Source organism: Tympanuchus pallidicinctus, unplaced genomic scaffold, assembly GCF_026119805.1.
Source record: "Tympanuchus pallidicinctus isolate F22 unplaced genomic scaffold, pur_lepc_1.0 scaffold15, whole genome shotgun sequence".
Lineage (NCBI taxonomy): Eukaryota > Metazoa > Chordata > Aves > Galliformes > Phasianidae > Tympanuchus > Tympanuchus pallidicinctus.
In genome coordinates this window covers 27,127,250-27,154,032 of record NW_026294669.1, presented here as the reverse complement: position 1 = coordinate 27,154,032, position 26,783 = coordinate 27,127,250, and the positions used below count along the sequence as shown (strand labels likewise).

Genomic DNA, 26,783 nt, shown 5'->3' with positions numbered 1-26,783 from the left:
TTATTAACAGCAGTAATTCTACTTTTGTTCCCAATTTCTTCTTAAAAAATGTATTTTATGTGCTCAAAAACTGAAATGTAGTCTTACAAGATCTATTTAAATAAAAAATTGTTTATACTCACCAGACTGAAGAATTGCTGTTCATACAGCCATAAATCCAGCTACTTGTGTCCTGTAACAGCAATACCATAATAAAGTACGTTACTGATGTGTGAATTTATTGATAGATCAAAAATAGTAATTCTTTAACTCAAACAAGTCAAGAGCTTCAGTATTCCAATTGTTCTAAAACTCTTTGAAAGAAGAAACTGCTGCAATTAATTTACAAAGGAGAAACAAACTTCCACCCTTCACCTCACTCATCTTCTGCTCAGTACACGTGCAGTGGCTATCTCTATAGCAACCAAACTCTCTTAAGGATTTAATCTGCTCAAGTGCAAAAGCAAGAATGGTGACAAAAGTGGTCTCTCTTAAACTTCAGTTGCTTTTAATGAAATGTATCCATTAACTTTTTTTTTTCTTCCATTTCACAGCCAAGTCAGACTTCTGCACTAACAGAAGTCAACGTGAAGTCTGGTATCATCGTATCGGAATTCCAGCTGTGGAAGGATGAAACGTCACTGTGAAAGGTGTTGTTTCTTTTTTCAGGAACCATTTTCTTTTTTTTTTTGTCATCTTCTCTATTTATGAACCAATACTATTCTCTTAAAGCAAATCCAACGTTTGGCAAATAGAAGTAAAGACTTTGAAGCTGCTTCTGACAAGAACAAATAGAAAAGCTCTGAGGATATACACTCTTCTCCATAACGATAGCGATAACGATGGTCTGAACCTTTTCTTTTGCAGTAAGGAGAATGGGAAGGATGGAAAAGGAAAGCATTTAAATTTTCTTGCCACTAATCCAAAACAGTCCTGTTATTCTAGGAGGTATATTTATCAATCTCCAGTTTGCCAAGAGATTACGTTCCTTCTTTTCAAAAATATCTTTTAAATTATTTCAAAAACATCTTGGCTGAAACGATACGTGTAGAACTAAAAATACAATGTATGCTATCAGCTCTCCACAAAGGCAACAGCTGAGAAGGTGCTACATTCTCAGCTGGCTCTCATTCACTTCCACTGCCTAGTGGAAAATTTTATGTAGAATTTCTGACCCTCTTCAGTGTTATCACGGGGAAGCAAACATATAAACAGCCTTCCTGATTTACAAGTATGGCTGAATCCTGGCAACACTGAAAATAACTTCTTCATCTAAAGCGATCAATATAGCTATACCAAATTAAAGAAGAAAGCAATCTGGAGCTCAGAGTAATAGAACCAGAAATAAGACAGTGAAGTTGAGGTAGTATGGAAGGTTTCACACCTCAAACACTTAGCATGACATGCTAGAACAAAAAGTACATCTGATGCAAAGCATAGGCTGTGATTGCAAATGGATGTTATTAATTCCAACTACTATTCACTAAATTGTCTTACAATATGCAGTGAATCCAAATTAACACCATACAAATCAATAAACAAATTCCAGACAGAACAATAAGTATCATCTCACCAACATAGTGTTTTCACAGTAAACATGACTGTAGGATTCTCTGTGGCTTGCAAGAGGAAATGAGAAATATTTTCCATCAGAATCCTTAAAAGAAAAAAAAAAAAAGAACTCATTAGTGAAGAGGACAAACATAAAAAACACAACGAAGAAAAATGTTACTTACATTGTAAGCTGAATAAGTCCATTTTGAGGTTTTGACTTCAATCCACATGAAAGTTCCTAAAAAAAAAATAAATTTTTATTTGTCACCTGAAGGAAATATTCTTCCTTATCTTTCAAATCTCATCTTTTTTTTTTACTGTCTAAGTCTTGTCTCTCATCTTTAAGTGGCCTTAAATTTTATAAGCTCTAATCCATTCACAGGCTTGCTGCTTCTTAAAATTATATGCAATAGTTATTGTCAGTTACACAGGAAGTAACATAACTCTAGGATCCCATTACTACATATTAGTTGTAAACGAAAAAGTCTATGGATTTCAAAATAAGGCTCTCAGGAAATCAAAATAAACAAGAAACCGTGCAACATAAACACAATTACAGGGTGACAGACATTAAATGAGGCAGCATTGGAAACATTCCCAGTTTTTGTTTCCATCATCCTTACAAGAAAACTAACATTTACGTGAAACTTATGTGAAAGTAAGTCAAAGATGAGCTAAATACCACGTACAAGAAAACAGAAGGAGTTTAAAGACACAGGTGGAGAAAAAGAATAATACAATAATAAATAGACTGGATATATAAACTATGCAAGTTGTTGTGCAAGAAGGTTATAATTTTTCTTCTGCGTAATCAGAATAAGGTAATCACTCATTTAGTGTGAACAAACACAGCTCCCCAGGAGCTAGCAATTTTGATGGCCCTCTGCAGGACACATTCCAGCACATCAGTGCCTAAGTACTTTTTCATAAGAGGGCGGCCAAAACCAGAAACCAAAGTTCTAGCTATCTCAGAAGCTCCGCAATAGTTTACATTTTAAACATTTCTGAAATAAAATGGTTTTCCTCAGTTCAGAGCTCTTCAGCAGTTCTAGGAATACACCTGTGCCCTATAAAAACATCTTTTTAGTTCCCAAAAATTCACACGCTCAAGATTTCTCATCTGTCAACTCAGTGGTTGAAACCTTGTCTGTAACAAGGAAACCACCAGTAGGTGACCCATTTTGCCCTACCACTTGACACCGTTATGAAAAGGAAGTCATTGACAAAGTAGCCCAGGACATTCAGAATTTTCTTAAGTAGCACAGAATTATCACAGTGGCTCTACAATACTCACACTATCTCTCAAACAATGATGGAATGTAAGTATATATTACACTGTACTTTTAATGTCCAGCTACACCCAATTTCTGAGACCTTCTATTGGACATCTTGGTATATGTGTCTATTTAGCACGTCCCTCAGAATCAAAGGCATATAAAAACAACACGCTTATTTTTGCCCCTAACACTTTCAACCTATTTAGTGCTGGAAACCACACAAACACTGACCAGTTTACGTTTAAAACCTGTATTATTATTTTAGCAACGTCTAAAAAAGGACAAACTTTATTTCAGGAGTTCGCTGGTGAGAAGATCAACTCTTAACCAAGGAGTATCACTGCATCCTGTTTAGGAGAAAACTGCTGCACACCTGTAAGTTCTGTGAAAGCTTCAGGATTTTCCTCAAATATCTTTCCAGGGTGTCTAACAAAGTGGTGATTCAACACGGACATTCTCTTCTTGGGATCCTCAGTTATCTTAAAAACAAACAAATACATAAATAACTGCCATGATCCGTAGGAATACAGTTTAGGGGTGCTTCGTATTCTTGCCTACTCTTACCACAAGGAAACCGCACTATTAATCACAGAACCATTTGAGTTGGATAGGACCTTTAAAAGTCATCTAGTCCAACTCTCCCTGCAACAAACACGGGCATCTACCCTACATCAGGCTGCTTCAAGCCTGCTCCAGCCAAACTTTGAATGCCCCCGGGGATGGGGCATCCACCACCTCTCTGAGCAACCTGTTCCAATGCTTCACTACCTTTATCTTTGAAGATCTTTTACTTATATCCGATCTAAATGTCATTCGTTTTACACTGAAGCCATTTTCCCACGTCCTGTTACAATATGCCCTGCTGAAGAGTCTGTTCCTTTCCTTTAGATACTGAAAAGCTGCTATCAGGTCTTCCCTGATACTACTACTATTATTAATAGTATTATTTAATTAGACACTCATACCTTCTTCTCAAAATATCACACTTTTAGCAGAGTTGAAAGTTCTTAGGTTTATATTTACTTATCTGGGGTTGTAATTCTAGCTTAATACAACTCATTGAATATTTTTCCGCCACCCAAACAGCTCTATGTCTATGCTGGGCTTTGCTTTTGTTCTAATTTATTTTTTATCCCACAAATCAAATTACGGAGACTAATGTTTTTTCTTCAGCACCGTGGACATTACAGTTGGTTTCTGTAAAGTTTTACCCTCCAGCACACTGTCAGTCAACTTCAGAGCAACTGCAACACCTTTCTATCTATAAATCTCACGTTGAAGTGAGCGTACTTAAGAAACCAGTGAAATCTATACTATGGATTCTGGAAAACCAAAAACCAAACATCTGTAAGCCTTCCTCTTTTTTGCCTGGGGCTCTGCTCTTGCATATTTCCAAGCTCTGGACCTTAATCCCAATTCTGATTTATTGCTGCCTAACACCACAGAAAGAGAACAGAGTATAATGGCAGATTTCCCAACAGTCTTCAAGAAGTAGGATGTGTGATATTTATTTAGAAATGAAATAAGTGATGATAACTGGAGATAAAAACATTAGCTTTTCTTTGTGCTAGTATTTGTATTTATTTGCCAGCCATTATGACAACACACGGGAAAGTTTGAGTAGCATCCTGCCTGAAATAAACTACCACAGTTTATCATCCTTTATACATGAGGTATAAAAGGGGAGTTGAAGACACTAAGAGGTTCCATTCAAAATCTGTTTGTTACAATGCAAGGTCAACTAAACCTACTGCATTAGTGAATAAAAGTTTAGTCCATACTCCAGCTATAAAACATCAAGTAATAATTATTTATAAAAGAATAAAAATTAATGTAACATCTAATTATTTCTGACACCTTGAGCAAATAACACAAAGCCATGGGATTTTTTCAGAGACTGGTGCCAAGAAGGTAACAATTCTCTCAGCATGACACAGAAAAAAAAAATAAAAATCAAAAGTGAGCCTCCAGTCTATCAGGGTGTTATTTGTTCTGATTAAGCATTCTTTGATGGAAAAACAAAATGTACAGGATTGGGGGATTACGTACAGGATCACATTTACAAACCTGCCTTGTGTTCTCATCTATGAGATCAAAAAAAGCTCTGATGGTAGCCAGGATCAATTCCTTGCACCTGGAAAACAGAATTATAAATTTAAATCTAGAAAGAAAATATCCAGGGGAATAAAGAGGAAGAGACAATACTATGCTGACACAACATTGCTGTATAATGTAAGAAGAACAGAGAACAGAGAGATGTTTGGTCAGTCAATTAACTTTTGTCTCATTTGCTTACCACACTATGGAGAGATGGTCTGTTGAGGCCCAAGCCCGAGGCACAGCTGAACTCTGTTTCGAGAAGGAATAGAGTTAAGACATTCTTTTGATATTTAGTATTTAAAAATACTAAGCATGTTTGTTGGCTTTTTTTTTCCTGTAAATCTATTGAATACAGCTTGTACTGTAGACATCAGTACAAAGATATGTCATCAAAATAACACCAGCACTGCTGCAGTTTGGGCACAAGGCATCACAACTGCCTTGGTGATGCCATGGGCATGTCACAGGAGGCTAAATGCTTACAGATCCACATATCACACATGGATCTATTTGGGTAATTAAGAAGATTTTTAGGGAAAGGGTTTGAAGAGAATTGCATCTTCAGACCAAAACCTTGTTTACTTCAGCAAAAATAAGAACTTGCAAAACAAAACGACTAAGGAAGTATCTATACTAGATAGAGGAGCCTAGTGGTGAAAGGACGAACTATGTTCAAGAATAAACTTACCAAAAAATCTTCAAAGACTGCTTCTATGGCTAATCTTACTTATTTTTGTAAGTGACCCTGGCATATTAGAACAGAAACGTGCCAGTGAAGTCTGCTGCTGAAAAATCAAGGACATGCTTAAAATAAAGGATCATGAGAACATCGTGCAGACAGGGCTGGATGGTCTGGAGCTATCCGTTTGTACAAGTGCACCTACTGCATTTAGGGACTAACATAAAAAACCTCCCATAAACAGGGATTATCAGCTAGTAGTACAACTCAATTCAAGTAAACTATGAAGAACTACGAATTACAGCCACAAAGAAAAAAATAAAGCAAAACAAATCACTCCACCATGTTATGGTAACATAGCGTGCATTGTTATATCCAGATGACAAATAAAGAACTGGCACCACTACACAGGAGATCTCAGGCAACATTCTGGTGACCAACGCTCAAGAGCAATGCAAGTGCAGCAGAAGCAGAGGAAGGCTACTAGGACAAACGCAGAGTTAATCTTCTTAGCCTAGCAGAACTAGAGCTGAGATTATTTATACACAAGCTTCTTCACAAAGAACAAGGAGGGAAACACCGATCAAACAGAAACTACTGCAGATAACTTTTCAAGTTGATGTCAGAACAAACCCACTTACAACCTGGCTTACTCACTAGATGAAAGTTAGAAGCTGCAATTTTTCTTTCAAACCCTACTGGGGAGTGTTTTCCAGTGTCTTTCATGAAGGCAACAGGTAGGTAGGAGGCACGGAATGAAAAATAAAACTACTTCTATGACATTGTTTGATTAACGCTGGAAAGAGATGCTTGTAAAAGCAGAAGGCTGGACTAGATGGTCCAGAAAATGCTAAGTTCTTTCAAAAATAAACAATTAGGGAAAAAAAAAAGGCGGCTGAATGACAGAGTTGTCCTTTTGTGATCAAACAAGAACTCTACTCTATACTTTTACATTCCTTCTGTTAGTTTCCACATACACACCTCTTGCAAAATGCGAGAAAATAAAGACTGAGTTTAGAACAGAAAAGTGCAAGAAGGTGATGAAAAGAAACAGCCCAAGCGACACTGCTTTCTGCTACATTAACTACTTGGAGCACTATGTGTTATATACTTTTTCACACATATTACTCATATTTTGTTTCACTAGACTACGTATTCAGACTAAAATCACATACTGATACATGCATTACATAAATAGCTACTTAACACAGCTCCATGCAAAAGCAAAAAAAGTTTTTTTGTTGTTGTTGTTGTTGTTTTTTTACCACAACAGATAAGGCACTGTCATGCTGACTCAGTCTTGGTAGAAAAGCCAGTCCTGAACGAACTTGGTAATCTCTGAATCCTCCCGCCACAGAAAGGGTAGTTAAATTTCTTAAATCTTGGGCCTTTAGAGTCCAGTGATTGTTTACAGCTGTATAAAAATCTGTAAGATAGATCACAATTAATGATAATTTCCACACATCTGCTTTAAATACAAACATACCATAAAAATGTTCAACTAGAAGTTTTTGTAAGCTCCCCTAAAGACATTCAAGATCCAAGCATCACTCTGTTTTAACTGCTGTTTTAACCCCATGAGGTAGCAGTTGGGAAAGACAGACACACTTCCTACGTTAGCTGAGCATTTACATTATTTAAGTAGCAAATCACAGGTTTATTTTAAGTACAGCTGTAGTCCAGAAACAGCAATGAGGAAGTATTATAATCAGTAGTAGAAGATTAATACAAATATAATAAATCAAATCCAGCAGCTACAGATGATCCATTTCCTCTGGGTGCCATAAAGAACAAAGGAAATAAATGTCTACTCTTTTCCTTCACTAATTCCTTCAATATCTACAAGGAACAATTTTCACTTACATAGCGTATATTTCATCAGCACTATTTAGTAAAATCTATCATTCTAATAACTTAACAGTACATAAATAATGACTGTACTTCTCTTATAGAGCACACAATAAATTGCTGCTTTTATGAAAATACATTATGTAAAACATAATTTTATCTATATTCAACATTCCTTCTCCCTGACTGAAAGCAACAAGCATTAAATTTAACAACTTGCACAAAAATATCCCCATTTAGTCCATTTATTTAATATATAAAGTCATTCCAGAGGCCAAATTTTACAAAAAAAGAAAGAATATCATGCTCTGCAGAGCTTATAAATTTAGTTACGTGCTCTACAGCTTATTAAGTTTATATTTAGACTCTCAGCCCCTTCACAGGAGCTCAAATCCACAAAGTCAATTTTATACCACACTTTCAGTAGCTGAGTGCTCTCAAGCAACCAGCATAAGAAAGGAATAGATTAATGACAGTAAACAGAACAGTACATTTTGCACACAAAAGCTGCTGCAAGGCCACAGCAATTTGCAAGAATCTCACCTGTTAACGCTAGAGAAAAATCAGTAAAGAAACAGAATGTATTCAGATAAATTGCAGTCCTTACCAGTAAGATATCTGTCCAAAGGCATTACAGGTGCAACATGAGGGGTAGCTTGTGTAATGAGGAGGTTTATAAGTTCGGGCTTAAAATTCTTCAGGGTAAGCAGTGCTCTTGCAACAAGACCACCCATGGAATGACCTACTATGGCCACGCTGGTTGGTGCAAATTCCTGACCCTTCAGCAAAGACCAGAGGGTAATTAGCATATCAAGAACAGATTTAGCATTAAACAAATCTCCTCTGGCTAACAGCTGTCCATTTTTCTCCTCAAATTCACTTGCATTCCCTCAAGGTTAATACTAATTAGAATGACACAAGCTAGCAGAAAACTTTTCTAGGAAAAACCAGATGGAAGGTGATGCTATACTACTACTAAAATAAGTTAGGGAAAATTTAATGCTCTGCTACAAAAAGGCACGTATTTCAATGGAAGAAATTGTTTTGAAACAACATAAAACCTGACCCAGACTTTGGGATTATCACAAGCAGTACAAATCTATTAAAACAGAGTATTTCTCCCTTCTATCATTGGCATGTTCAATACATCATAAACCGTCCCTCCTTATTCAATGTTCTTCTGTTTCCAATCAGAACAGACAGGTCAGCATTCCATTCAGAAACAAAAGTAAATAGTTTAGAATATGTCACTCCTTACCTTGTACAACTTAAGAATTACTTTTAGGCATTCATGCACAAATTTGGTCTGCCGTTGGAGAGTACCACCATACAATGCAACCAACTCCTCATTAAAGTTGACACTGAAGAAATTAAAATGATACTTGAAGTCAAGATCCTCTGCCTTTCTAAGAGCGATGGAGCCAAGAGAACGCACTAGGGAAAGAAATCACATCAATTAAGCAGCGACCATTAGACAATCCTTACATCATAATTCATACATAGACACATAAATATGTCATCTATTAACAAATGCTATCTTAAATGTATAATTAAACTCAAGTCTTACATAAAAAAGAGGATGAAAAACACATTCAAATGTGTTCAAAAACATTCAAATGTTTTTCTAAATGCAAACTGACTTTGTGTCACAAAAGCTGACTTGAATATATAAATAAATAGAACAAAGTATCAGCTGGCCAAAGACAGTACCAAATTGCTAAATGGACAATGGAAAATTTATTTTCTGTTTTTGTAAGGATTCTTGTAATACAAAGAAGTATTAGTAAATAATTATCATAAAAGCCTACAGACGAAGGTGGAAAAGAATACATCTGATGAGATGGCAAAGAAGGTTGCTGTGAACTAGCAAGAACTGCTGCTCTCAGCAGCTGACTACATAGACACAATGTCTAAATCAGATACAAGATCAATGATTATACTTCTCTTCCTAAAGACTTCACTCGCACCTTATCACCAAGAGGGCGAGAATGCAAAATGCAGAAATCCCTCAGCTCTGCAGACAATACTCTTGCTAGGGCTTTCTAAAATTTCTTGAGGACCATCAACTTTTAGAACAACATTTCCAATGGAGAGGAAAATGAAAGCACAAAGAACACTTTTCACACCTGGTATCTTGAGGGAGAAAATGCCCTGTTAACAAGGCCTTGCTTCTGACCTGTCATCCACCCGGGCTGCTGCTTAATACAGCCTTCATTCACAGTGCAGAACTCTCACTGCGTTCCACGTCTGTGACAGGTTCCTAACTAGAACTCAGGATCTCTAACCTCCCAGTTTCAGGTTCGTTCCCAATATTTCAACCTGACTATCATCCTGCACTCGAAAGCTGAATTTTGGAAATTTTAAAAGCTTGGTTTCAGTGCCCATGAAAGATAATGAAATCTCATCTTTCAGAAGGGCCCAGAACATAGCAAAGGAGAAGCCCAGCAGCACTTCCGCTTTCACTTCTCAGCAAACATGAGCACAGTTTCAAAAAGCTTGTGAATAACAGTTAGCAGCAACTCTGCTCTGCAGCAAGGCACCAGGCTTAAAAGGTACTGTCCCATAATAAATACTAAATCAAATATGAATTCTCATGCTAAATCCTCTTAAAGCAAAAAAAAAACAAACAACCAACTCCACCAACAACACAACAGTAACCTATTCTGAGCCACTGATGAAAGCAGAACAGAATTATTTCAACAAAGATTTTGAAAAATGAGCCCAGCTTACTGCCAGTCTCCTTAAATTAATTTCTCAAAACAAAGAATAGATTTTAGAGGCCCTACTGTAAAGCAGCGTGTTATCTGTGGCATGTAACAGTACTGCAACTCACCAAACTTGTTCTTCGTACCTCCTCTACACGCAGGTACCATTCTATTTCCTGTTCTGCCATGTTTTTTGAGACAGTATTGCTTCACAGCAGCTTTGCAATACATTACAGGCCATCAGTTTTCCATACGGTATCTCCCATTATCATAATATTTATAACCTCCTCTGGATATTATTTTCTCTACAAGTCCATAAGCATTTACAGAAAGTAAAACACTTTGCTTGAAACTGACCCGGACTAATAAAGATTTTCCCTGCCATAAGCAGATTGATGTTACCGCCCCTGTTGATGCTATTTCAAATAGAAAACCCCTTGCCATCACCTAATGCGTAACTACTCTGCAGATGGGCTGTAATTTACCAAAGGCTTACCTTGTTTGTAACTGCCAGCATTTCCAGGAAGAAAGAGAATTGGAATGCCTGTCAATATCAGATTCTTGTTTTCTTCAGCATAATTCCCTTCTCCATAGAGGTAGAGCTCATATGCTGGATATCGTCTGGCTGTTTTTTTCGGTAATTTTATTTTCTGTTGCAAAAGAAAAATGCAGCACGGAATTAAAATACTACCTTTGAGGACACATGAACTCAATACAAAGGAGGCGGCCTGCGCCCAGTAACAAGGCGTAGGGGCTCCAGACTTACTGAGGCGCTGCTGATGCAGATTGGACTATCAGCATGCTCTCATTACAATGTACCCTGCATGAAAGCTGTGAACATGAAGACCCTGACGCCTGGAAGTTCACCCAGTCACAGAAAACTAAGTAACATTTGTTTCTTGGAGAAAAGGCAGCTGCGGGGTGACCTCATTGCAGCCTTTCAATACCTAAAGGGAGCCTACAAACAGGAGGGGAACCAACTCATTGAAAGGGTAGATCACTGTAGGACAAGGGGAAACGGTTTTAAGCTGAGGGAGGGGAGATTTGGGTTGGATGTCAGGGGGAAGTTCTTTACAGAGAGAGTGAAGTGCTGCAACAGGCTGCCCAGAGAGGTTGTGGATGCCCCGTCCCTAGAAGTATTCAAGGCCAGGTTGGATGGGGCCCTGGGCAGCCAGGTCTAGGATTAAATGGGGAGGTTGGCGGCCCTGCCTGTGGCAGGGGGTTGGAGATTCATGATCCTTGAGGTCCCTTCCAACCCTGGCCATTCTGCAATTCTGTTTCTGAACGCAGACTTAAGCTTAAAGGAACCAAACTCTGACACCCAGCTCCTTGGAACACTTACTGACTTTAACTGGATTTAAACAGCATGACTGCAATTACAATTCCGCAGTTGCACACTCCAAGCAAGCCTTGCCTTGTGCCTCAGGTGAAAAAAGTGTTAAACCATAAATGCGTCTCCCAGGACAAGAGATTTGAGACCAGGAACTGGGACATCTGTGTGATCCAAATTACTTATTTCTAATGCCGTTGGATGATTCTGGAGTCGTGTCCAACATCACACAGCTCAGAACAACCCTGCACTATTTGATGCAGCACTGAGGCTGAATCTCTACAGTGTGACTATTGAAGTGACAGCGATTTCTGTGAGGGGAAAACCACACAGGGAGCAGGAACTGTCTCCAGTGATCCTTATGGAGACATCATCTGTAACGCGAACTTAAACAACAGAGCTAACTGTGTGAACATGGCTGAGCAGAAAGAAAGAAGCCCGTATCAACCTGAGGAGTTCTAGTCTTTGGAGTCAGTCGGTTGGGCCACAGACACACACTTGTACACGTGTAAAATCTCAAGAGCCAATTTACAGCCAACTGATATCCTAAAATGTTGTATTTCTTGTATTTAAAAAAATCAAACTACCTAAAAAACCGACTCACACCACACTGAACACTGCACTACAAGCTCCCAAAGAGCAAAGAACAAAACCTCGTGGAACCTGATGTCTTGCTTAAAGCTCAGAGCAGGGAGTCACAGCTCTCACAGCCCTGTTGACACTGCTCTAAACTAGATAAGCAGTAAGCAAGAAAACATCTAATTCACTTCCCTATAGATACTGATTGGTTTGTAATTTCAGGTTTCCAAGATAAAGATTTACAACATTTCTAGAAGTACAAAGACATTACTTATAGCTCTCACTTACTTATGTCACCATCCATGGCACATCAGAGACAAATATAATTTAAAATATGTTAAGGTGCTATTTTTGTCTTAAGGAAACATTTTATTTTATGCAGCAAGAAAAAAATTAAACTCAGTTTTGCATCAAAAAATGTCTCTAAGGTCTCCGTTGTGAGCTTTGCCTACACAGAAGCAGCTCTGCCTCAGTTTCCTCTCAGCTGTGCCTATGGGGAAGCTGTACTTCTCTCCCCCATGTATCACTCCTCCCTTCCCCTCCTATTCCCTGTCTGTTCCTCCTTAACTGAGGACCATTTCCTTTCTCCCTCAGTTTTCAAACTGTTTGCCATACCAGCTATTGGCAACCCCCCCTTAAGGTCTTCGATGCACGTTTGTAATAGAAGATTAAGATATATCTCAAGTTTTCTGTAATGTGCGTATACGTATACATATATCACATTATAAATACACACAAATAGTCGTAATTCCTTCACTCTGAACAAAAAGCACTGGGCTCTGTTCAGGCCTGACGCTTGCAGATCACCCATACAATCTCCTTTTTCAAAGGCATTCAGGTTTCTGTGCAAATAAAAGCACAGACCCATCCTTGCATTAAGTGAAACAAGCCTTCATTAGTAAGCTAAATACACTTCCCAACTGGCCAAATAATCTGTTCAGCTGCTCCTCCACGGCACCATTCTGGTTTGTCAAAAGCTTTCAGGTAACATAAAAGCCAAACAAACTGTCACCTTCAGGTCAACATCCCAAGCAAAAACCTACACAAACTGTACAGCCACAATATTGGTGTTTTTTTCCTGCAAATTGAGGAGCCCCACTATTACAACAGTATGGTGACAGAGCCCAAGTGGGAAGCAGGCAGCCCTGTTCCATGTGGGGGTTTTAGGTCTTGAATTCCCAGGACCTCAACTACATAATTTGCTGTAATGAGTTACAGCAATTTGTTACAATGTCAGTGTAGGCTTCCTTTTTCATCTTACTTCCATGGAAATAAGGCGTATGGGAAAAAGCCCTCCATACCAACTTTGGAATCTCGCACTGAGGTGAGGCCAGAAGGACAAGTATTGGTTATATTCAAATGTTGTGGTTTACAACTCGGGGGGGGGGAGGGGAGGGGGGAAGGAGGGAGAGTGAGAGGGAAGAAAAAAAAAAAAAAAAAGAAGAGAGAAAGAAAAAGGTTAAGAAGAAAAAAAAAAATCCATGCCAGTATTCTTCTACTCGGCATTAGCTCAACAGCGAGCTGTTAGAAAAACATGGATTCCAGAAAATCAAACCTACTGTGCTTCAGTGTTCAAGGAACTGCCTGTTGTGCAATGCAACACCCAAACCAGAAAGAACAGGCACCTCTACCTGATAGTTTTGCCTAGTAACGTCACACCAATGGCAGCACTGCAAAGTCCACACGTTAAAATGAAAACAAACAACCCCTCCAAGAACAAACAGGTAGCTGAAAGGTACGATGACTTCACTAACCCAAACAAGTTGATATTCTCCTCTGGAAGCACTGCTTTCCGCACAGTCAGAGAGTTTACTCTGGGAGCAGTTGCTGTGAGAGGCAGCAGCACAGCCAGACGTGATGTGCATGGCTCCACATGGAGCTGCTGCCACTTCTCTGTCCCTGTGCTCATCCCGGGCCTCACACTTCTTACAGGACAGAACCTATGTCATGGAGAATACAAGCACTGACATGGCAAGTAAACACAGAAGGTGCGTGCTGGCAGATGGTAATTTCAGGCTACGCCTGATAACATCCAGATGTTGTGGCCAGCAGGGTCAGGGAGGTGATTGTCCCCCTCTTCTCTGCCCTCGGGAAGCCCCATCTGGAGTACTGTATTCATTGGGTCCCCCAGTGCAGGAAGGATCCCAAGCTGTTGGAATGGGTCTACAGAAGGGCCATGAGGATGATCAGAGGGCTGGAGCACCTCTCCTATGAGGACAGGCTAAGAGAGTTGGGCTCATTCAGCCTGCAGAAAAGGAGGCTCTGGGGAGACCTGATACAGAGTCCTTCCTTAAAGGAAACTTACATGCAGCAGAAAAATCAATTCTAAACACAGGTAGGTAATGACAGGACAAGAAGGAAGAGTTTTAAGCTGAGAAAGGGAAGACACAGATTGGATGTGAGTGGGAAATTTTTCCACTCAGAGAGTGGTGATGCACTGGCACAGCTGCCCAGAGGAGCTGTGGGTGCCCCATCCTGGAGCCGTTCAGGGCCATGCTAATTGGGGCCCTGAGCATCCTGAGCTGGTGGCTGGCAGCCTGCCCACAGCAGGGGTTGGAAGCAGGTGATCTTTGAGGCTTTGATTTGGTGGCTTCAGACTGAACCTGAAGTAGAGTCTGGCTACCAGGAGACCTCAAAATTTACTGCGTGATGTTTAAGTGTTTGCATTCTTTGTCAGCACGGCAGAGTAAAATTGTTCAAGCACCTCCCTTCTGGATGCCACCACCGACACGACCTGACCACACCAAGGTTACCAGACACACATTAACTGATCCAAAATGAACGCGCTGCTTCAGTACAGCAGATTTCCAAAGAGATTTTTACAAAGGCTTCGTCAGCAAAGCCCCATCAGGCGCGTAGCCCTCCCAGCTGCCGGCAGCGCCCACCTGAGCGCCTCTGCTCGCCGACCCGAGGCACGGGCTGACGGCTGAGCTTCCCCCTCCTCACACAGCCGCCCGGCACCCCGCAGAGCACGGAAGGACCGTGAGACGGAACGAGCCTCGGCCTGCGGGCACCGACGGCCCCGCACGGTGCTGACGGAGCACCTGGCCGACCCATTTCTCTTACACAGGAGGAACGCGCCTCTGACTGGTCTCACCGCGACCACAAATCACACACCTATAACTACCAGGTGGAGGAAAAAGCAGCAATCTTTGGTCTTCTTTTGCGCAGGTGACAGCACTACACGTAACCCCACAGGTAGATGGCTATTTTCTAGCGGCTCAGGGCGCACCGCCCAGCCCCACAACTCGCCCAGGCTGCAGCCCCCTTCCCGACAGCAGCACGCCGGGCACACGCGAGTTCGGAGCCGCCAGCAGCCGCCCCCCTGCAGCCGCCTTCGACCGCACGACGGGGCCGAGGAGAGCCGTCCCCGGCCGCGCCCCGGCGGAGCTGTGAGGCCCCGACAGCCGCGGGGCGGCGCGATGCCGCCTCACCCGCCCGGCAGCCGCCACCTGTTACGCCATCGCCGCCTCCCTCCCCGCGCAGCTCCCGCTCACCAGGTACTCGGGGTACTCGTACATGTAGGTCATGCTGCACCGGTTCTCCTCGTAAACGAACAGCACGTCCCGCACCCCCAGCAGCACCAGCGCCGCCAGAGCCCCGTACAGCACCGCCGCCACGGCGGGCAGCCGCCGGCCGGCCCGCCCCATGGCGCCCCGCCACGCTGAGCTGCGAAGCGGCGCGGAGGCCGCCTCTCCTCGCGAGCCGTCCGCGCGCAGACACGGCGGGGCGGGGCCGGCGCCGCCCGGGAGGCGGAGCGGGCGGCCGCCATCTTGGGAAGGGCGGGCGCTGAGCCGGCGCTTCCTCACAGGTCCGCCCGTGCGTGCCGTGACGGGGAGCTCAGGGCGCGCTGCCGCCGCCGCCTTCCGCTCGGTGCCGCCTGTGGGAGAACCACCGTCCCGGCATCGCGGGAGCGGGGCCGCTTCCCGTTCTTTAAACGAAGCGCCCTCGGAGCACCGCCCCCGCGCTGAATATTGACGCGTGTTCCCCTCCTTTGAATAAACAAACAAAACGTACTCCGTTTTTTCCGACAGTATTTGTACCATTTTTATTTGTAAAAATAACCATCTGAATGCATATCAAGTGTAGTTCACGGGTGGGGTTTCTCGTTACATTAATACAGCATTCAGTAGTTGAAAGGAGTTAACAAACTGTGCTTGAGAGGGGCGGGCTGAGGCGCCGCATCCTGCCTCGGGAATACGGGACGTCGAGCCGAGGGCCGCCGTTTACAAAAGAAAACAATACCGACAGAACCCCACCGAAACGATGCAACAACATTTCATATCGCTTATTACAAACGTTATGCAAAATATAACACTGGCACCAGATTCGTATCACCGTGGGTTGTAAGGATATATTGCACATGCTAAAGCATAAGATATGAGACAAAACCTACAAAACATGAGATATTGGCTTTAATATGTAATCACTGCATACAAACGCATAAAGTCACATTTACACGCACACTCGGATTGTCACTAGTTTCAAACGCCCTTTCCTATAACACTGACCTAAGGTTTACTTTGTGTAATAAGAAAGCCTTTTCAGCACTGCAAAAATTAGACGTTATTCCTATAGAAATTTAGCATATCGATTTTCATTTCAATGCAGGTAGAACATACGAAAAGGAGAAACACTTTGTACATTCAAAGAAGGTTTGAAATGAAAATTTACTGGTGATATATTGCTTCTGTAACACTCAAATGAGGAAAAAAAAGAAAAAAAAAGAAGACAACTTCCACAAAACATTTCCATCATACGCAAATATAAAAAGGCACTCTAATATTTCTTACAAGACTAAGAATAAAAATCACAATTTCTTTTTTAAAATCATCGTCAAGATACACAACCGAGTTTCTCAACAGTACAATGGATAAACGGTTCATTTCATGTGTTTGTCCTCCTTTCATCATCTGGCAGTGGTTTACTGCATAAAAGTACCAAACACATTATGGTGCCCTTTTAGTAGCGATGAGCAGAAATCCCCTGAGCTATTTCACAGCAATTCAGGCAGTCCGGAGGTTGTAACTCAGTATCTGTGAGAGAGACACGGACCCAATCCCGCCATGGATTCCACCTGCGACTGTGGTTAAAACACAGGATGGGACCATCCTGCTAATAAAGCTGGGCAGGCTGCTGCCCGTCCCAAACACTCACTGTTTGGTGCAGATACAGCAGTAGTCCACGTACTGCAAATTGCAGGATCCGGGGTTAAGTGCAACAATTATGTGTGATTAACTCTACCCTCGTACAACGTCCACAGAAAGGCAAGGTAATTATTTACAAGAGTAAAATTATTCCCATGCCCTAAATAACTGCTACAAGCGATAAATTATATTACAGCTTAACGTACTGGCATACATGAAAAGGGATTCTGGCAACTCAGGTGAGATCTGAGGCAGGCCAATGCTGCATACATCCAAGCGCCTTGCTCCTGTCCCTTCTCCTAAGAACACCATGCTCAAACACGGCTTTCCCAATGCCCTTAGGATGCCAACAGATCACACTTTTCCAAGATTTCTGGAGTATTGCGTACTTACATCATCACTGGGTTACAGAAATGATTTCTCAGTTAAGTTTAGATTTGATTCCCAGGAGGTACAAATTAATTCAGTAATCACCTATGCTTCTGTAACACTGCATCCATCGTAAGCAGCAGCACATATTGCACTACCTGTTACCAGAGTTAGGAGGTATTGCAAATACACAGAAATATTTTCAGTAACTGTGTGGCAGTGAGTAAAAATACTGGTTTTTATTTTCTTTTTGAATGCCTGCTTCAGATAAGACAACATCCCCCTCGAAAAGAGGACTGGTTTTCTCCAAATGAAATGATTTCATATAGGATAACATATCTCTGCATTTCAGGGTTGGACTATGATTAATCTCTGTTTAAAGTAAGATGAAGGTGCTGCCTATCAGGCAGGTGCCAGCCATTTCCCATTGGTTTGTTCATTTTAAATGCCATCCTTCCACAGAAACAAAAGTAGTAAAATGTGGGATTTCCATTCATTTCTAAGCAGACGCCACTGAAAACCAACAACTGTCTCTTATTTTCAGTGCTTGAAGTGAGGTGGTTATTGCTATTTTGCAGCTTTTACAAGCTAAAACTTTGAATAAAGTCAATGATAAAAATGTTCTGTGCTATTTCTGAGGAGGAAACCACAGTTTCAGGTGCTCTGTCATTCTACTGCAGAAAAGGCAGGGTTCAGGGAAAACATCATTATCCTCACAGAGCTGCCTCTCAGGATTTTTTGTTGCAATTGTTGGGAATGAATTATTGTTCAAGAAAAGAATGCTTAATTTTAGCAAGGCAAAATGAACAATATATCATTTTTCTAACTGAAGAACTGAAGTTTGCAGACAGCTTTTAAACAGTTCAGTGGAACACAGCTAAAAACTGCAACTAAACTAGAAATCCCTACTGTTCATTTACCCTGCCAAAGGTGTACACTGAAGCAGCAGCTCTTCTCCCTCTCCCTCCAAAGACTTAGGCCTGCAGACATTCTGAGCATGGATCACTGGAACTTTAACATCCCACTCTATGCTATATTAGCCTTTTCCTCTTTCCTGTGGCTGTACAGTGTTCTCTCACTTGTCTAGCAATGTTTTGGATCCCTTTCTTATGCTCTTAAATGATCATGCATTTTACCAATATAGCCTGTGGACTTCATCTTTGTATTCCAAGTGGTAAGATGGGTGCACTTCCCAAGTGCATAACTCCATTCTTTCCACTCAGGCCATCACTCCTGCCTCGATTCACATTTAATTTTGCATTATGCTGAAAAATATGCACAAATACTACCATAGAGAAAAAGCTATAGTTATTTTTCCTGGGCATTTGTTTCATTTCAAATAAATATAAACACATTTACATTAAAAGCACATGAACATTTTCCTTAGCCTGGAAAAAAAAAAAAAAAAAAAAAAAAAGAACAAACCTGTGGTCAACACATTGTTAGTTACAAATGTCATCTTGAAACCTGTGTCATAAAATGTAAAATTCACTCAAGACTAGTCATTACCTCAAAAGTTTATATTTTTGTGGTTTAGAAAAGCTACTTCATTATGTCACTCACATTTGAAGAAAAAATAAAAGCAATAAAGTCTTCCATTTATTCACTGAAGCATTTTGGTCCTCTTGGTAGAGCTGGTTAGTTTGGATAGGCGTTTGTTTTGTTTATAAAGTCTCATTCTTCCTTTTGTACATCTGTCGTAGAAGAGGGTCGGGGTCCATTTGACCTAGAAACTTTGGCAGAAGGAGTAAACATATTCACAAAGCTGACATTGCTTTCAAAGCTGGTGACAAAAGGCTCTTAGCGTGCATCTCCAATCCCCTGCCTGGTCCATTTTTGTTTTCTCTCCTGTTTGGTATTTCAACTTTTGGTGTTACGCTTTCATTGCTTTACCTTTGTTCTGTCAATCCAAACAGTGGCAAAAGTGTTTTAAAAATCAATACTGTCTACAGTAAAAACAAGGTATTTAAGCATAGGAAAAAAAAAAATCCCTTGAAGTTGGCAAGACATCATAAACCTTTACGTACACCTTTGCCTACACCCGATTTTTCATTTCTGTTCTGATACTAGCTAGATTCCTGGTTAACAGCTCAGGTGACAGAAACTTCTATTGACCTTAATTCCTTAATTCTGTAGTGCAAATCAACTGTTCATGCTTGTGCTGAATTGAGGGGTGGGGGGGAGGACCAAGTCATTTCCATTTTCCACAAGTGGTTCCACTAACATCAGTGGGACATATGTTAAGACAAGTAGAATTTGGCCTGAAGAGTTTATATTTTTCTGATTGTGTGCTGTAACTAATAACTGTAAAAAAGTGCCTTCTGTACGTTTAAGTGCTTAATGCGTGCGGAATGTAAAACATTTCTTTTCCTGTAAAAAAGTAATACAGGCAGATTTAAGATTTACAACTTTACCTTTGGTTTGTGTGGAAAAAAACTACCTAATTATTAGAGCCCCTGGAACTAAGAAACAGACAAATAGAAAAAAATGATGATGCTATGAAGGCTACTTTGGAAACACATTTGTGTACTAATAGTACAGCTAAATCACTTAAGTACTTTTTACAAACAATTCCCTGTTTAATTGTGCTGTCAAAAAGAAAAAAAAGGCATTTTCTTTCTCTCTTTTTTTTTTTTTCTTTTTCTTTTTTTTTTTTTAATACTTGAAGTTAGAGGTAGAGACTTTCCACAGGGGCACTTAGGGCCTAAAGAAAACACGAGGAAGATAAAAAGCCACAGAACAGTAATGGGAATACGTTCCAGTAAATGCCCCCAACTTGGTTATTTAAAGGCTTAATTCTCATCAGCACTACAAATCTCAACACCTACTTGTCAAGAGTCATAGTTAAGAATATCGCAGTGGGATTTAAGCTGTCTTAAAAGAAAAAACAAGAACAGAAACTGAAAGGAAATAGCAATGAAATAAAATTTTTTGAATACCAAAAAGTCAAAATGTTTCAGAATCAGAATCATTTTCATTGTACCCATCCTCTGTTCCTAGGTTATTACTCAAGGGCTTATTGTAAGAGTTAATGCTACCCATAGCGGCGCCATCGCAGAGATGTGTCCTGCCCAAACTGTCTTTTTTATAACAAGCGAAGTTGAAAGCCGTCATTGAACTGGAAGGAGAAAAAGGCATCATGGTAGCCAAAATGAGTGCCAGGCAGTCAGCCACGTCTTTGTTAGGAGCGCAAGCCAGGGCTGGCGTATGACCTGGGCACAAACGCAGACAAGGCAACGGTTAGTACTAAGGGTACTGAGAATGGCACTGAGCAATCCTCATATACATCTCTAGAGCACTTTGTAGGCAGGAGATGTATGTCCAGTTACTGTCACATGCCAAGCAGCAGGGGTGTGTTACTGTTCTCAAATTAGACATGCTGGGAAGATACACACTTCGTAGAGCATTTAAATCGCTGTGACCACAAGCACTGCTTTTTTAAATCAAGGCAAACAGACTCCACAACAATATAAATAAAAGCACTTGCCAAACATGATTCTACAGCACAAACAATACGGTGGATACAGAACACGGGTGTACAGCAACAGAGACAGAAACTGGCTTCAGTTTCTGCACAGATGAACAAGTCTCATTCTGAGAACAACTGCTTTCATTGAAACATGACAGATATTAGTTTAATCATATTTTGAAGTAATAAGCAAACAATTTGAAAGACTGGTCAGTTGAGAACATACTCAACTCAGAGAATTTATTTAGGAATTAAATTTAAGAAACAAATTAGATCAGCACACGTGGTACATGTACAGCAAGTAGGACTACCTGGATATTTTTCACAATTTGCATTATGTTAGAAGAACAATGACTGTATTCAGTAAGCATGGCCTATGTTTTGTAATGTGAAGTTAAAATAATACTGGTATCAGTAACTCTAAGAACGGGGAGCCATCAAGTTTGCTTTCACTGCAGTTTAACTTTGCTCCTGTTCAAGTGCTTCCCCAAATCAGCTCTTCACATACACACATCTTTGAAATGGATGTGCTGATTTTGCTTTCTATCTATCAGTTTTACACATTGCTATGTAGTACTTCAGGACTTTCCAACAACTCCTCTATTCTAAGTGCAAAGAGTTCTTTTGCAGATTGCTGCAATCTTAATCTAAAGCAATGACCTCCACTGATATCCTACTGCCTCAAATAAGCTGAAAACATCTGCAGCAGATGAGTTTGAGAACAGCTTTGCAGCAAACTACTCACACTCAGGCATCAACAGCAGTGAATAAATACTCTCAATAGAACTCCCTCTTCTACTGTGTTCCAAGTGCAAGTGTTCTTTAGAACTATACTTTTACTAAGATTGTACTTAAATTTTTCTCTTCTGCTCTGCGTAAGCAGCTACTCTTAAAAAAATCAAGCTAGTATCAAATTTAAACTTAATTTTCACTCATTACATATATGCAAATTGCCTAGATCTTCATGTATGATTTTACCTATAAAAAACTATGGTTAGAAGCTAGCCCGGTTCACTTTCCTGTCCCCTTTCTCTAAATGAGGTTAGGGCCAGATGACTTCTGCAGGACTCCTTCATGCAAGTCCATCTGGTAGCATCTGGTTAACAATAAATACCACTCTGCCCTTTTCATCCATAGATCTCAAAATGTCTTGCAATAATGACTAAGTAGCAGTATTGTTGCTTTACAGATACAGCAAGATGGAAGTACTGAATTGTTACATTAATGCCATGAAGTCCGTATTTTCAGAAAAAACAGCATATTTCAGGAAGACGTTTTGTAATAAAAAATAGAAGCACAACCCTCTATAGACTCTGTAATGTTTAAGGAAGGACTTCATTGAGATCTGAAATAAAATTATCAGATTTATTAACTCATCATTTATTTTAGGAGGCAACAGTAATTCATTTGCATCTTGGGTTAGGTCAGACAGTTGAAAACGACAAGTATTGCTCTCAGAATGAACCAGGACACAATCAAACAAATGATGATGATTTTCTTCCTACCCATTAAAACATGCGCTGATTGAATGCATAATCCTTAATTCTTCTGCAAGGAGTCAGAATTATCCGGCGCCACTTGCATGTTTAGGAAATTCAAGTTACCACTGCACTCAAGCATTAAAAAAGACTAGCTGTTGACAGTACATGCAAAATGAACAGTAAAAGGGACCACTGTGATGTTGAGGATACATTTTTATATTTAAAAAAAAAAGTGTCCTTTTTAATATACTCACACAGCTCACTGTCTGTTCTTGGAAGAATATAAGCATCAATGACGCCTACAAGCTTTTAAGTCTATTGCTTCAGTCTGTGGTAAAACTACATGTTAGGTACCTACTGAAGATTGTCTGAGTGTATTATTTACTTACCATTTTCATCTACTGCTAGGACACATGCCCCTTTCGCTAGTAACTCCTCAACCACCATCTTTAAGCCATTACGTGCAGCAATATGGAGAGGTCTACAAAGCAAAACAACAAAACTCAAGTTTATTTTAAAATCATTATTCTAAGGAAAGCTAGGTTGCTCCTGTTTAGAAGCAGCTAATGGGAGAGGAAGAACAACTGCAAATTGAAGGGTGGGAGGGAAGGGAAACGAGCTAAGGACAAATGGATTCATCAGCAAGCACTAAATCAACTGCCTGAGCTCGTGGTTAAATCTTCTGCTGTGGGATCCCTCCATTCCACTCAAATACTTGCAGCTGGAGTAAGAACATTGATGGCTACAACTCTGCTAGTAATGTGCAGTATGGAAAGCAGTTGTACATAAAATATGACCTCAAATAATTTGAAAAATTAAATGTAAAACCTTAGATTGATTAAAGTGAATCTTGAAATAGAAAATCAAACAGGTAGATGTATGCTTATATAGTCACATTACGAAACGACATTTTGATACAGTGTTCAAATACATGACCTCATATTTTCCACCAGATCACGTATACAAGGAGCATTAAAGAAGTCAAAAGTGAGAATGCAATATAAATGCAGTGTTGTCAAGGGCAAGCACTTAAAAAAAATAGTAAGAAATCTAATTTTATCTAGAAAAAAATACAAGACATGAAATTGAGAAGCTAAATCAGAATCTTCTGGAAAGTCAATTGGACTTGAGAGGATCAGGCAATACTTACGTCTGCAGTGAATTATTTTTTGCATTAATAAGGCTCTGTTCTTGTATCTTGTCAAGTATTAACAAGGCACATTTTTCATGACCCTAGTTGGAAACAAATAACTGTATTAATTTAATGAGAAGTTTAAAATTGAGGCAAAATAAATGTTATATACAAATGTGAAGTGTAAAATTTTATTTAAAATACAGAACGTTAAAATCAGTTTATAAGAATCTGTAATAGGTGAACTGTAAAAGCCCTATAGCACCATTTACAAACTGCCATTACTAGAATGTTTAGCACATTTACAGACGTAGGCAGTCATCTGTCTTTCAACCCTCCACTCATGCAGAACTCACCTTCTCAGCTTACAGAAAGACTTGAATTTCCCTCAAGAGAAATTATTCAAGTGATTACTACAACTACACAATAACAGAGAAAATGAGGGTTTAATCTCAAAAACTAACACTGTACTTCCTAGGACTTTTAAATGCCCTCCCGTGCTATTAATAAATTATAAACTATAAAAGCTCTTCAGCATCAGAGCTCTGTGATGATCAAACAGGCAATAACAGACCAGAGCCTTATTTCTGAGACCCTGGTAGCCTGAAGGACCTTAAAAATTCAATGAAGTTCAGATGTCTACACAAACTGGAGTGACGCTATCTGGAATCCCATCTCTCAACAGGAGCAGAAGAAAAGTCTTGGAAGAGGGAATGCCATGGACACTTTGTTTTTATTTTTTGCCAAGACAGGCAACAGCAGTAGCAATTGGAACCAGTGGGAAAAAAAAAGGAGGGAGAAAAGACATCAGCATCAATCTTATCAGTGCCCCTACTTTCACTGTTGCAGAATTCAAGATAAAATTCTGGGTCCCTTTCACAGAATTTGGAAAAAAAGAATAAATATATATCTGTTTTTTCTTGTTGTTTTTTCCACTGTCCCTATGTTAAGCTATTTTACAGTAATATTGTTCAGTATATCAAAGGATTTTCAATTATTTCTCTTAGTGTCACTTATGTTTCAGTTGTCTTAAGAGACACTCATATTTCTCCATTTACTAAGTCTGGAAACAGACTTGTAAAGAAGCTCAATACAGTGTTCTCACCACAAGTCTGACCATCACATTTCTATTGTGGAATTTTTTTTTTTAGAAGGCACACCGACACAAGAGACTGAAAATTACAGAAGCACACAGTGGTCTTCAACTTACTTTACTGCTAGCCAAGTGCAAAGATGTATTCAAGTCCTTATCTCTTAATGTCAGGTCAGCCTTGGCAATATTCACCAAAAAATCTGAAATTTAGAACATAAATCAATGAACAAATGCAATGGGCAAAGAAGCATGTGAAAACAGAGGAAAATAAATTTCCAATTTGTTACTCTTTCCAATATGTGCGTGCTTATGTGCTAAGCCTTGATGCAGCTTAAGCTTTATGAGCATGAAGTGAAAATAACGGTAGACATCAGAATAATCTTGTGCAGTTAATCTGCAAACAAAGGCAGACCTCATATATGAACAAAGATGAATCTATGCTTGACAGTTTGAGACAAAATGAACTTCCCCATTTGCAGGTCAGCAAGTTCTGCCTGAGTCACCTCCTGAGAACAACTCGGGGTCTTGCTCTGAGAGAATTAAGTGGATGTAAAGAATTCAGGGTGCAGCCTGCGCTGTCAAAGCTAGAGGAAAGAGAGTTCTGTTAAGTCAGTACAACTGCAATCCCTATGCCTCAGGTATTCTAGCCAGGAAGCAACAAGACTCCCTGTAACATAACAGAAAGAGAGATAACACTTAAAATCTTTTTCACACATGCAGTTTTCCTGCAGTTTTAAAATTAAGGAAGTAGTCAGGAGAAAAGGATTACTACTCCCTTCATGTTCTGAGTGCATTACAGTGCTCCCTTTGGAGGAAATAAAACTCAGGTTAATGCAAAGCTTCGCAAACACTGCAGAAGGAAGAAGAAATACTTTCTTTTTAACAGCGTAAAGGTAGAATTTCTGAGCAGGGCTGTAAGAAGCTTTCTCTTTCTTAGTTTTCCCAGGAAAAAATGATCATCTGCTTGAAAATCAGTGGCCTCAGCCACGCTCACCCTGAAGATAAGCTGGGGCAAGGATGCACTTACCAACAGCACCCACATGACCGTTCTGAGCTGCCATCATGAGAGCTGTTTTCCCTGCATGATCCACAGCATTCACTTGAGCGCTGTGACTCAGGAGGAGCTGGAGGCACTCCACGTGATCCGCAAAGGCTGCTGCGTGAAGGGGCGTCCTGTGGGGCAGAGTCACACAGCCACAGCTGTTACCAAAGAATTACAATATTCCCGTTTGTTTGCCTGAAACCGCAAGACGTTCTGAATCCTCCTAAACATTCTGACCAGGGGGAAGTTATAGTGGCAACATCCAAAACAAGTTAAACTGTATTTACAGTGTTTGTCCAAGGAACTTTATGTAAGTATATACATATGGTGAGATTATCAGTTTGACTGAAGATTTGACTTGAAGTATATTTCTTGCTGTACCAGCATTTATTATTTCATTTCCAGTTATGCGCCCAGAGAATGTTAGCATAACAACTTTTAATGAAATATTTCTCTGTTTGTACATAGCATCACTTCATTTAGCAAATAATATGAATGCATTTAAATATTTAAAAGAAAAAAAAATAGGTTCAGGAAAACATCCTAGACCTTTACCCATCTTAAAGAACTAAAATACTATTTTCTTAATAGCAAAACCGAACGCTTCACAGCTCGCTTGCTTTAAGTCAGCCATCACTTAACTGTGTTGCAGTGAAAGCTGCTGTCTGAAAGAGTCTGCATTACAAGCCTTAGCTCAACCGCAAGGGTTATTTTCCAGAAATTCAGAAAAGTACTATGAGAAAGGAGAGATATTTTCATGATGAGGAAAAGCAATTTGTTTGGGAAGCTATTACCTTCCTTTGTCATCTTTGCAATTGACAATGCTGGCATCGATGGCTCCGATGAGCATTGATGCACAGTTTTCATGATCGTTGATTCTGCCAAAGATACATTTTCAAGAAGATAAAAACTCTACATATTTACCATTATCCCATATTCATTTTCTTCACTTCCCATTAATATTTCTTAGTGATTATTTATAATTTATCCCAACATACC

General features: G+C 40.0%; 2 protein-coding genes across 13 annotated transcripts in view; both read right to left on the bottom strand.

Annotated features, from left to right (window-relative positions):
- Window positions 1-15,757, bottom strand: part of PGAP1 (post-GPI attachment to proteins inositol deacylase 1) — a 33,541-nt gene extending 17,784 nt beyond the window's left edge. For 2 of the 4 annotated variants that reach the window (XR_008204664.1, XM_052675031.1), the window contains exons 1-11: window positions 15,549-15,757; window positions 10,639-10,792; window positions 8,696-8,871; window positions 8,045-8,216; window positions 6,855-7,015; window positions 5,107-5,159; window positions 4,878-4,944; window positions 3,184-3,289; window positions 1,716-1,771; window positions 1,553-1,636; window positions 123-172 (exon numbers count right to left, since the gene is read on the bottom strand). Coding sequence is in view for 3 of the 4 variants with exons in the window: in XM_052675031.1 (XP_052530991.1) it covers window positions 123-172; window positions 1,553-1,636; window positions 1,716-1,771; window positions 3,184-3,289; window positions 4,878-4,944; window positions 5,107-5,159; window positions 6,855-7,015; window positions 8,045-8,216; window positions 8,696-8,871; window positions 10,639-10,792; window positions 15,549-15,701 (1,232 nt within the window). In the remaining variant the exon portion in view is untranslated. The remainder of the gene's footprint in view (window positions 1-122; window positions 173-1,552; window positions 1,637-1,715; window positions 1,772-3,183; window positions 3,290-4,877; window positions 4,945-5,106; window positions 5,160-6,854; window positions 7,016-8,044; window positions 8,217-8,695; window positions 8,872-10,638; window positions 10,793-15,548) is intronic. The other 2 variants (XM_052675032.1, XM_052675033.1) reach the window with 2 other exon arrangements.
- Window positions 15,758-16,313: 556 nt separating this feature from the next.
- ANKRD44 (ankyrin repeat domain 44) overlaps window positions 16,314-26,783 on the bottom strand; it is a 112,147-nt gene continuing 101,677 nt past the window's right edge. For 4 of the 9 annotated variants that reach the window (XM_052675049.1, XM_052675048.1, XM_052675050.1 and 1 more), the window contains exons 23-28: window positions 26,579-26,662; window positions 25,770-25,915; window positions 24,860-24,942; window positions 23,668-23,750; window positions 22,907-22,998; window positions 16,314-20,779 (exon numbers count right to left, since the gene is read on the bottom strand). In XM_052675049.1, coding sequence (XP_052531009.1) covers window positions 20,514-20,779; window positions 22,907-22,998; window positions 23,668-23,750; window positions 24,860-24,942; window positions 25,770-25,915; window positions 26,579-26,662 — 754 coding nt within the window. In that variant the 3' untranslated portion in view covers window positions 16,314-20,513. The other 5 variants (XM_052675052.1, XM_052675056.1, XM_052675054.1 and 2 more) reach the window with 4 other exon arrangements.